Source organism: Neophocaena asiaeorientalis, unplaced genomic scaffold (genome assembly GCF_003031525.2).
Source record: "Neophocaena asiaeorientalis asiaeorientalis breed wild unplaced genomic scaffold, Neophocaena_asiaeorientalis_V1.1 scaffold91, whole genome shotgun sequence".
In the NCBI taxonomy this organism is placed as follows: Eukaryota; Metazoa; Chordata; class Mammalia; order Artiodactyla; family Phocoenidae; genus Neophocaena; species Neophocaena asiaeorientalis.
In genome coordinates, this window is record NW_020173198.1 from 5,187,053 (window position 1) to 5,199,677 (window position 12,625).

General features: G+C 34.2%; 1 protein-coding gene across 2 annotated transcripts in view; it reads right to left on the minus strand.

The window, feature by feature from the left end:
* Positions 1-12,619, minus strand: part of RBBP6 (RB binding protein 6, ubiquitin ligase) — a 31,263-nt gene extending 18,644 nt beyond the window's left edge. For both annotated transcript variants that reach the window (XM_024744280.1, XM_024744279.1), the window contains exons 1-4: positions 12,306-12,619; positions 7,626-7,725; positions 5,325-5,361; positions 875-919 (exon numbers count right to left, since the gene is read on the minus strand). In XM_024744280.1, coding sequence (XP_024600048.1) covers positions 875-919; positions 5,325-5,361; positions 7,626-7,725; positions 12,306-12,471 — 348 coding nt within the window. In that variant the 5' untranslated portion in view covers positions 12,472-12,619. The remainder of the gene's footprint in view (positions 1-874; positions 920-5,324; positions 5,362-7,625; positions 7,726-12,305) is intronic.
* Positions 12,620-12,625: the final 6 nt, after the last annotated feature.

Below are 12,625 nucleotides of genomic sequence, written 5' to 3' on the forward strand. Positions count from 1 at the left end.
TTTGGTTTTACATTTCTGATAGGGAAAAAACGATTTTCGGAAAACTGGAAAACTTCCTTCTTGGCCCTCAAAAATCTGCCTGATCTGTAATATTTGCCTTTTTTCCCCTAAAGGCACAATTTGCAAACTAAGTCTGTTGTTTTAAAAATTAATCCATCACTAGTGCTTTCCCAAACAAAAGGTACACATTGTTGAGCAGAAAATTGCAAGCAATCTTATCGCAAAACATGGCATATACAATGATTTCAGGAGGTAACAGTTTTCCCCTCTGCCAAACATACACATTGGTATATTCCTGCAAACAACTTTATACATTTACACAATTCATGTAGTCTGTGTTCAAACAAATTAGGTTGTTTAAAACTTTTTCTAATGCAGACAGACTACAAGTCTATAGCATAAAGAAACAATTGTATCACATTTAAAATGTTGACCTTCAAGGGATCAATTCAAATATTCAAGAAATAACCACGCAATCGTCCATGTAAAGGAAAGCTTCTATTTTGGCTGCGTAAAGTCCACATAATTTACAGCCAAAACCAGGGAATTCCTCCAGAAATTTGCTAGTTTCCAATGTATAATTAAACAAAATGTATGAGGGGAAAAAAGCGAGTAAGTGTAGCTTCATGTGTTTCTTCTGTCTTGAAGATGAACAATACTCCAACATTATGGTGAAGCTGATTGCAAAATACTCCCCCTATCTTCTCAAAACAGCAACTACTCTTTACAGGATAGTAATAGTACGTACAATGTGTCTGCAAAATATCTCCTCCCCCAACCCCTCTTAAAACACTGTTCCACATTAAACAACAACAAAAAAATACGATGTTAGAAAAAGATTTATATTTTCAAGAATATATATATATATATATACCTTTGTAAGCTGGGCCAGAGAAATAGACGCAGAAGAGTCATCAATCTGTTCACAAAAAATTAAACACACATTCAAGTTCCACACTGAAAACATCTGAAAGTGATCATTTAGTCCCTACTGCCACTTAATGTTCAAATACTGGGCATTTTTCTTAGACGTTTTCTAAAGAATGTTATCTTGTTTTAAAGCTGAAATGTAACTCACCCCACTTATCCTTCTCCACACATCCCACATACAGTAAATAAAGGCTAACTGTTGATAGGGACTCAATTACAATGAGAAAACAGGGTAAAGAACACTATATCACATAGGAAACCTGTTCAGAGTGGTGGTTTAATACTAAGAAAGAGTCCCATGTCTATCAATGGTCTCTAAATTTGATAATGCTCAAGACAATGTACACTAGAAGAGAGAATAAGAAATCTTTCGAACTTTCCCGTAATGCCATTATATAACACTGTAAAAACAAGCAGCTCTTTAAAGGCTCAGATAATTGCTTTAATAAAACAGGTTCCAGATAATTGCTACTTTTTCTTCTTTGAGTATGTACTGCTCAGTCTGAATAAGTTCATTTATTCTCCCATACAAAGAGTAACAATAGCTAATCTCGCCAAAGAAACCACAGCTTTATCAGGGCAAAGATGTTAAGCCAAATAAAGGGAAACAAAAGGTACCCCGGGGCAGGGCAAACAGAGCAGTTACAGAATGGACTTTAATATGCAGAGAAAAGAAAGTTAATTTAATCAAACAGAGCAAGTATTAAACATGGATATAAAAGGGCTTTAAAAAACATTTTTTTTCACATGTGACATTTAAAACTTCTTATTGTCCCCCTGAATATGTTAATATCAGTTTAAAAAAATGTTTATGTATGCGTGTATGCACACACCTTCAGCCTCTAACTCTAAAGATATGATTTCCCTACAAGTGTACCAAAATGAAAACATTATTAGCTTCCTATGCAGTAAGTGGGCCGCTTATTCGACATGTTATAAATTTCTCATGCATTATTGGTCAGAACTCTTCTTTAAAATGGAGAGAATGTAACAAGTTGTCTGCATCAAAGAAAAAAAAGTGAGTCTTCATCATGTATTTTTCAGGTATTCCAGAGAACTGAGAGTATTAAAATAAAAGCAGCATGACTTAGAGCCCCAAACAGAAATGTAATCAGTTTCGATATGAAGTTCTTAGCCCAATGCCCACCACAGCAGTAATTCAACAAATGGAAACAAAACTGATGTTGGCTAAATTTAAAATACATCTTATAAATATCTTAAGAGTTTTAAATGTTAGTTTGATGGATATTATTACTGGGATGTTTATTTAAACAAAAGGTTCTTAGCTCCACATTGAGGGACTACAGAGTCCATAATGCACTAATCCCACATACATTCCTAGCCATATAACCCACCAGTGGGTTCTCACTCTCGTGCAGCTTTGAAGTGTTCTTTCTTTAAAGAACGAGTATCTCAGGAGGTAAATTTAAAAAAGAAAAATTGAAAGAACACATAAATAGACTATTTTTATCCAGAACAAATTCTGACCTATTCAATCTATTTTGAAGAGGGTAACATTTTATTGATATATCAACCAGGAATTACCTGAATTTTAAGAAACAAGGACTGAACAAACTGCTGTCAATCCATGAAATTAACAGCCTTTAAAAATAGCCTATTATTGTCTAGAATATGCATACTGATCATTTCCTTAGAAAGAAAGCAATCAGTTATATCACCTTTTTTTATTGCTGGAAAAAACTAACATTTTTTTGTTCTTCCCACTCTTAAGATATAGCTGTCTTTTTGTTATTATGCTGGGCCTTCCTATCGTTTCTTTTAGATTTCTGCCAACTTGTTATTAGTAGTGTATATTTATCTGGTTAAAAGTGGTTTCAGATATTCGACAGCATCTAAATCATCTTTTTCCACCAAATAATCCCTATAACACTTTAATACCTTATAATTCACAAGTCAAATTTACCACAAATTTAGAAAGGCATCCAATTGTTTTCTACATATAGCAAGGTACTAAGAAATAGGTGTAAAATGCTGACAAGAAATGCTTTATAAACTAGGAATTTATACGTACTAAACATCAATAAATACAGTAACTTGCAGATTTAAAAAAAAACGCTACTTAAAAAAAATAGTCTCCAAAAACACTGATTAATGCACACCATAGACATCAAAATTAACCCACATTCTCACATCTAATTTGTGGTCTTGCATCTGGAAGCAAGAATCTGAAATCTTTTATGCCAACTATATTTGCTTGAAATTAAAGGATCTTACAAAATGTAAGCAGGAAGAACCCGCAGCTTTGGAGTACCAACATAGAAGGATGACTACAAACAAAAGTTGTGGAATATAGATAGAAACAGTCATCCTTGATTAGAGCTGGCTTAAATTATCAAAAGTGTACATACATTTACTTTTACTAATTAGAATTTAAAAATCTGGTTTAGTGATTCTGTCTTAATTGGCTTTTGTGAATTTGCACAATGCACATAAGTCTCCTAAGATGGGCACTAATTACACTTTATGAATATATTCTCTCAAATCTTAAATGTCAGCAAGTGTACCCCAAGCAAATAAATGATGGGGATATTAAGTTACTTAACATCTCCACTTAAAATTATTCTACCTAAAAATCAAAGCCACTTTTAAAGTTATTTTTTAAAAAAAGAAGAAAGAAAAGAGAAACCTAAATAAGCATAAAATAAACTGCTTCTTGTAAGTGTAATACAGACATGCCAGGGAACACACAAGGCTAAAAGAATGTTAACTTTATTTATGAACATGTGATCTGTGTTTATACACATGCTAATAAACAAAAAGGAAATAATTGTTTTCAAGAAATAAAACTTCATCTGAATTAGTTTAAATACTATATAAAATGTACTTTATACAAAATGTGTTACATTAACTACTACAGTCACCAGTATAGTCAATCTGATTTGTGCTAGCATTTGGATACATAAAAATCAGTTTTAAACCAATCACCAGCAAAACAGAAACTGTGGACAGTCTTTACAGCATTACGCTTTAACCACCCCCCCCAAAAAAACCCATATACCCCAAAGAGGGGGAAAAAAAAAACCCCAAACACTAAGAGTTCTGATTTTTGAATCACTATATTTAGTTCCATGAGAACTAAAGGCCATATACTTTATAGAGAACAAGTCCAAAGTTCAGATATTCTATGTTATCATGTTTAAGATCCAATGATCCAAGGTTAGTGAAATGCCTGATACACAATTAAAAGATCAGTAGCATTTTAAAAGGATAAAATTGAAACAGCAAGCAATACCCTTAAATTCTACGTGAAGATTTCAGACATCTTGTATTGTGTACAAATCAAGCCTGAGCAGTCATGTTTAGAGCACCATCAAGTTTACAGAACCCAATTACTACAGATCTCTGTTCTGAAACGGATGTTTCACCCCACAACTTAGGAATGCTGCTACCTTTCACTTAAAAGCTCAAAGTCAAAATGGTGTCATACTTAAGGTTAAGATGTTACCCTGGTTAAGGGGAGTTACCTTTGATAAGCTACAGCTTTCAGCTGGCTTACAATTAATGCAGCATTTTAATATCTTATGAGAAACAGGAAATATTTTAATTTGGACAACTGAGCAGACTAGAGAAGTAGAAGACCTCTGTTAAAACTTGAGAACGGTGTACTCAATTGTATAAAATCATCAAAATCATCGACGAGACACTGATATACTTGTAGGGGGCCCAATTCCAGGTTTCACTTTACAGTACAGATATAAACAAAGAATAGGAGCTCAAAATTGCCAAATAAAGCAAAAGTAAATAATAAAAGCTGCATCAATGGTCTCTGGAAAGCTCTTTTCTATGACGTGTCTGAAACTGGAGAAAGAATCAAACCTTAAATATATGCTTTGGATGTTGCTAATGCATTTTTCAAAGCCATCAATCAGGCAGAAAAAAAACCAAAAACCAAAAAAAACCAAAAACCAAAAAAAGAAAAACTAAGTGATACAACGTGAAAATGGCAAAATATACACTCCAAACATTTTTTATTGCAAGAAACAAAAAGCACACAACAGCCTGTACATACATACAAAATACTAACTATAGACAGACAGATGTAGAACATGTTACCATGTTCATTAGTGTAAAACCTACATGATCTAAAAAAAGATCATACATTAACTGTACAACACAGCGTCATACAGGAAGAATGCTATCATATTTAATATGAAACAGTGTTTTCTGGGCACAAACTACCCATTTCTACAAAATAAAGTGTGCAAGTTATGCCACATATATCCATATTCAACTGAGCTGTAATCAAATACATTTTATTTACAATATGTACTATGATCAGTTGGATATTAAGTTCTAAAATGATTTACTTCACTGCTACATTATAAAGGTAAAAGCAATGTGTAGAAAAAGTGTGAGATTGTGTTTTTACATACTGCTTTTGAAGTTCCCATCACTGGTTCAGTTCGACTTCTAAAACGACAAAAAGAAAATCAGCATTAGCTCTCTGTGAGTAGCTATTAATGAATTTTTGTGATAAAAACATCTCTCTAATCACACATTTTTAGGAACACAATTTTTCCTTGGCATAAAGATTTTAAAACAGCCAATTTCAGAAGTAATAAACACACTACCTTGATTAATCTTTACTATCTTTGAACAGTTTAAGATGCATTTCTGGTTTTAAAAAAAAAAAATCCATACTGGGGAATTCTAGAATAGATGTGTATCTTGCCACTTACACAATAAATGTTTTCTGAAAGGTAGTATGAGGATTTTGTTATTTAAGAAACTTTGCCATTATTTCTTAATAGATTGAACAACATTATTCCTCAGTTTCTTAATAGGTACAGACGTGAATTTTCATACATCGGATTTCCTTAAAGCAAGACCACTGTTGTTAACATTTTTTAATTTGGATCCCTGAGAAATTGCTGTGCTCCAAAAACTAAATTTGAAATCCAGAAAGGTTGGCAGTTTAATTTTTTAAAAGTCTCAAGACAATGACCAAAGACTAAATAAGAATTCTAAGTTCCAAAAAAATCAACAGTCTGACAGAGTATTTTGGTTAAAAGAATAAGTTAAATAAGTTGGTTATGGAGACCTGAACAAATTGATTTTTAAAATACATACACAAATAAGCTCAAGGAGAAATTCCTTTAAAAGTCCACACAGAAAAGGGGACAAGAGTCAAGTTGCTAAAATACAGCCTTTAAAGGCTTAGTTTTAGTTTTAAGTTTACGCTATCCTGACTACAAAGAAATGTCAGACAGCGTATGAATGGAGTTTCTAAATTTGTGCATGATTTGGAAGTCCTGAGATAAAAATGAAGTTTTAATTTACTAGTATTTGCTCAACAAATTCAAAGGCACTTCACGAGGCAAGTATATTACAAAGGAAATCATATACATAGTGAGTTCACATTTAATTCTTTAAGGGGCAACTATTTTCCCTAATATTGATACTCTGAACAATTCTCTCCTCAAAGTCTCTGAATATCAAAAAAATCTACTGAAATCGAATGCTTGCTATTTTTAAAAAGCACTTGGTAAATTAAGGAATAACTTCACACTAGATTCTAGGAATTAATTCTTCTCTTACAATGTCTCAAAATTATGTAAAGTAAAAGGCACATAGTTCACTTGGTATTTACAGGAAAAAAAAAGTATTCAGCTTTTTAAGTTGTTGCTATACAGAAGATATTACACAAAAGAACCTCCAAACGTTAACGTATGGAATATAACTTTACACTAAACTAATGAGAATATTCTTAGAAAACTTGTCCACATGAGGTAAAGCTCCAGGAAATGACTATTTTCCCTCAATTCCAAGAACACATTCCATTTCCTAGGACTGGCAAATTCCAGAATGTTTCATTGACCAAAAGCAGAATTTGCCAGAATTTCAAGTAAGGTAAAAATCTCTATGCTTTAAATAGCTCAAGTTGCTACTCTTTTCACATATTTTAATTGTTATCACCATTGAAATTTCAAGAAAGCAGAGAAAGTTAGATACAAAGTTTTAATCCTGCCCCTTTAGTGAATTTCTTAAGCTCTAGACCACTCCTAAGATATTACCACATTCTTACTCCAATAAAGGGCATTTACCATGTGCCAGGCACTATTTAATTCCTACAACTCCCTGGAGTTAAATACTCATATCCCTATTTTATTTTGAGGAATCTGAGTCACAGACTTTAGGTAACTTATCCAAATACAACTTCACACAACTGGTGGGAAGTAGTAAATGGAGTCAAACCTAAGCCTGATTCCAGTGTCTGTGGTTGCTTCCCAACAAAAGCCCCGTACTGATTAGGAACAAATGTTAGCATTACTGAATACTCTTGATGCTGACACAACATTTAGGACAGATCTCTTAAGACACTTAATATACATTTCTGTAGTGAAAAAATGGTAGGGGGAAAAAGTGTACAGGCAAATAAAAACCAAAGAAGGGTTCAGAAATATTTATTCACTAATTTGAACATCACTTTCTTGTCTTTGTAAATAACCTATACAGAGCAAAAAATCTTTCTAATTAGTTCTTACTCCTAACTAGAGGTTAAGTTAGCTGGGGGAAGAAATCAGGAAAAAACAAACTCATCCTCACAATTTTAAGGATTAAGAAGACATACTTATTAGGGTAAAGTAATGAGTTCAGTTCTAAAATATACTTGTTCTTTCTCACAAAAAAAGTCTATTTTGAGAACTTAAACATGGGATTTAATAAATACTTACATAACGTATGTCTTGCTTGTAGATTTAACACCTCCAATAGGAATTCTTCTAACAATTACAGATGAATTCTTAGGAATTAGAGCATTATCATCAGTATATTCTGTAAATAAAAAAATAAAGATTTGAATTTCTATTTGGGATTTGGATAATTCATAGTCCTCAAGAAACAGAAAACTTCAACCAGACATAAACGTTACGGGAAATGATCTTAAATATAAAGGAGCATTAGTAACTACATGCTCCTTACATCTAGATTACTGAAATTGTCAGAACAAATATCCAAAGCCATAAGGGGTTTCTCTTAAAAGGACACCCAATAGTATCAGCAGGTTCTTGGCTCTGGCACCTCTACTTTTGTGGAACCCCAAATCTCAGAAAGACTAAGTCATTCTCTATTTAGCCAGTAATGCAGAACATCTGAACTATATGAGAAAAAGCTGTTATTTAGAATGCAAACACTCTCTCTCTCCTAGGCCCTAAACACAGTATTACTGGGTAAGACACAGTAAAAAATTAAAATATGACACATTTCAAATACAGAATAAAGGGCTTTGTAATAAAGAATTAAAAGTGGATGCAACTTTGGATAGTATGTTGATTCAAGGAAGGCCCCTCTGAGGAACTGACATGTGAGACTAAGAAGCCAGCAAGATGTGCAAAAACACCGGACAAAGAATGTTTCAGATAGAGGGAAAAGCATGCGAAAAAATGACACAAAAAGGCCAGAAGAGCTGATGAAAATGAAAGAATGACTTGAAATACAGGTAGAAAGGTACACATTATATATCCTGATTCATATCTTGTTTCTAAGTACAACAGGAAGCCACTGAAGGATTTTAAATAAAAATGATGACAATTCTAAAAACAATATTAAAAAACAAAGATAACTCTGGTATCTAAGTGGAGAATGAACCTGCATGGGAACAAGAATAGAAACAGGGTGACTAATATGAAGATTGCTGCGTAGTTTAGGTAAGAGAGAATAATGATCTGTTCTGGAATGTGACAGAGAAATCGAGTCAAGAGTGTTTTGAGGTAGAACGAAGGCTTTCAGATGGATGCGGGGGCAGAGATGAAGGTGAAAGAGGAATCAGGTATGAATTCCTGGGTTCCTGGCTTAAGCAACTGGATGAACAAGGATGTCACTTTCTCAGAAGACAAACAGGGAGGAAGAATTTTTCTACTCTTTGGACTATTGCTTGCAATACTTTTCTAAGAACGAAATTAAAAAAGAAGCTGGACCAATGAATTCAACTATGGTTAAAAAAAAAAAAAGATTTGCTATGAAAGGAATTTGTAAAATTACCAAAAAGAAAAATAATCCACTACAGGGAGACAGATATAAAAATGTACCCATCTCCCTTAATCACACAATCAGGTATCAGGGTTCACTCTTTTAAGATTACTGAGTTTACCTGATTCACTAATGTTACTCAGCACCTAGGGGCTGACTACCACTGTTCTAATTATTTTAAGTTTATCACATATGTAAGCATTTTAAGCTTTTATATATGTATCAGCTCTATTATTTTTAATCACACTATTACTATTTCCTGTTATAAACTAAAGTGTTCAGGAAAGGGCTCTTTTCAGTATATTTCAGGTAGTAAGCTGTATCTTCACAAGTATCCAATTAGAGTGATGCAATTTCCTAGATTTCACATACCAATGTAAGACTACCATCATTATCTTTTGGATAGTTCAGGATAGTCCCAAATTCCAAGCAAGATCTGAGTAAGAAAAACTGGGAGCAGGGGAGATGGGGTATCTTTTAAAAATTCTGGAACCAAAACTTGGTGTCAAACACAGGACAGTTAAGCTTCTACCTATGTAACAACCCTCAAAAGAGTTCACTGTGGGAACAAATAGCAAATATGTTCATGAGCTCTCCAATCCAACTTATTCATTTGATCAACACAGTGCTCTGTCAAGCTTGAAGTCTGGTGCCCTGATGCCACATGCTTTCTAATTGACCTTTTAAAGTATCTGAGTTACACTGATGATTTCTTACCCTTTAAATACCTCCTTAATAAGTAGTCTGTTAACTTCAAAAGACCCTTTCTATGCAACACTGTCATTTCGGATCCAAAAACATGAAGACTATGGATGAAATGAAAAACAAGATGAATTTAAGAAATGGAGAAACAGTCTTGAAAATACTTCATCCTCAGCTTCCAAATCTTTCACACTAAGTTCAGGATAAAAGTTGTTTTGTTGTGTGTGTGTGTGCGTTTTTTTTTGGAGGGGGATTGCAAATAAGCAGAAAATTAGGAAAACAAGTTTATTCAGGAAAAACATTAAAAAAGATAATCTGAGATTCATTTTGAAATACAGTCTAGAAATAAAGAAGAATTCTTAAATCTAAAACATGAAATTCTGATCCAAGCATTTTAGTCTAATTAAGATGTAAGAGTCCTAAACATGGACAGATTTCCAAAACTGTAAGGAATGTTTTATAGAAACATGATAGAAATATTAATTCAAACAAACGAAAGTGATCCAGTTTGGCATTCTTTCCTAGGCAATCTCCTAACTAGGAAGCTATATTTATTCCGTCCTCTTTAATTCACTGGATGGTGGTAAAACCAAGTGGCATTCTTACTCAGCTACCTTGTGACACTGGATGCTATTTGTCATAAAACTCATTAAGTGCCTAGATATCTTTTTTCTCTCCTAATTTGAGGACTGCATAAGATGCAAATTTTCTCTTCTCTTAACCAATCTAATAGCAAAGCTTTCTCCAATAATGACAGTTCACAAATACATAAAAAATATGCTGCTGGGCAAAGCACTTCCCTGATTTCAGCGTTTGTAAAAATAACGTATCATATAATTTCCTGGCTTAGAAAAAAAAAACAACGCATGACAAAACTCTTAAATTCATGGACAAGAATTCCATCAACAATAATTTACTCCAGTTTAACAAAGCTGTTATCAATTATTAGGTGGAAAAGATGGACAAAGTCTAGCCTTAAATGATTAAATCCTGTTATACTCCAGTAAAATATGAAATTGCGTAGTATGTGATTAAAATTGCCTTAATATTCTCTAATTTCATTTATATTTTCTTTCCTCTCATTCTTTAAGTATCACTAACATACAAAGATGGCCTAAAATTCGTGTAAATCCATCTGTTCTGTTAAGCGTGACTATAATGCTTAAGGGATGCTTTTGTGGCCTTAAAGAATATCTTCTTTAAGGTATTTTCTTGAATAATATTTTTAAAAGCTGTTTCTCAACTGTTCATGATCCCCAATAATTTTCCCACATAATTACAATTACTAAAGCCTCACATGAAGTGTCCCTTAGGTCTGATACACTGAAAAAAGTTGGGGGGGGGGGAAGTGGAGACTATTCTTTCACGTGTTATCAAGTGAGTATATAAAGTTCTTCCTTATTGAGTATTTTTGAGTTGTGATATGCCAGTAGTAGTTTCTTAACATAACACAGTTATGTCTGGATGTACTGATAAATGGAAAACAGCTCTTGTACATGACAAGAGTTACTCTACCTACCAAACTATATGCTAGATGTGGGCCCCCCCCCAAATTTCAACTAAAAGAACCCATGTTCCACCTTAAGCCAAATGTAGTGATCAATGAAATACCCTAACTAGCACTTCACTTTACTTCTCATCCCATCAGTAAAACTCAAAAGACTAACCTACTAAAAACTACACATCAGCATTACAGTAATGCGAAAAAGAAACCAAAACAAGCTCAAAGGCAGAATCTGAAAAGGCCATTTTGTCTCATTCTCATACCTATGCTACATTCTCAATATAGTATAAAATGCTTTTAAAAAGGAGAAAGAACTTAAAGATTCCAATGAGTGGCTTCTATAAATAAGCTATTCATATGGTAGCAGCCGACTATTTTTCAGTATCCTAGTATCAACATAATCATATAAAGTCTAGCAATTACTATTCAAAAAAAAAAGAAAAACCTGTACTTTTGATCTTTACGAAATTGCTGAAGTTTGAGAGTAATGTGATGAACTAAGAGTTCAACTACCTAATTACTGCATTACTAATTCTGGAATTCACACACAAGACAAAAGTGGTCACACCGGAATATACCAAGTTCCAAAAGCAATTCCAACATTAAAGACTGGCTGGATTAAATCCTCTAAAACATTAAAGTGAGGATCCTTCACCACAACGCAGGCAACTCCAAAATTTAAAACTAACTAAATAAATCAGGAGAGGGAGAAGAGAACATAGAATTTGCCATTAAACCCCCAAACGTGGTTAGGTTAGAAAGTTAGAAAAGTATCTCTAGTACTGCTTTAACAAATAAGCAGCCTGGCTTATGCGCTCCTCCCCTCCTTCTGAAGAAAAACAGGTTAGAAAACGCCCCAGGGCAAGCACTCAGAGAACCTGGACAACACCCCCATCCTGTGCCACGGAAATCCTCGTTTTAAAAAATCATTTGGGAGGAATCATCAGACTTTGCACGACTGGGGATCAGCCTGTTCCAGATGATCCAAGTACGTAGAAATCAAATAAGTCAAACTCCAGGGCCGACTGCTGCAACCCTTGGCTATCAGTGAAAGTCGTCCCCAAAGTGTTTGAACGAACAGTCCCACAAGAGACATCATGGCGGTTAGTCTCCTGCCAGGCACCTCACCACCAGCATCTCTCTTCCACCAGCGAGGATCTGGAGCCCCTGTGGCTCTTACCTTCTTTCGTCTGCGCGTTGGTGATCTGCAGGTCGCAGTCGGCAGCTTTCAGCTTCTCTCTCCCCATAATCTGCTTCTTTAAATCGCAAAGGGAGATGTGGAGCCCATCAAAGGTGACGGTATCATAGTTGAGTTTAGAGGAAAATTTATAATGCACACAGGACATGGTGCCAAAGGATTCCTAAGGTTCAGCGAGGAGACGTGGACACGCTCAATGTATGTATATTTATAAACTTAAGAGCAAAATATGTACACACACAGAACACTCAAGAGACACCGAAGGACCCTAAGGCCTCAGATTAAAAAAACCCCCCAGCCAC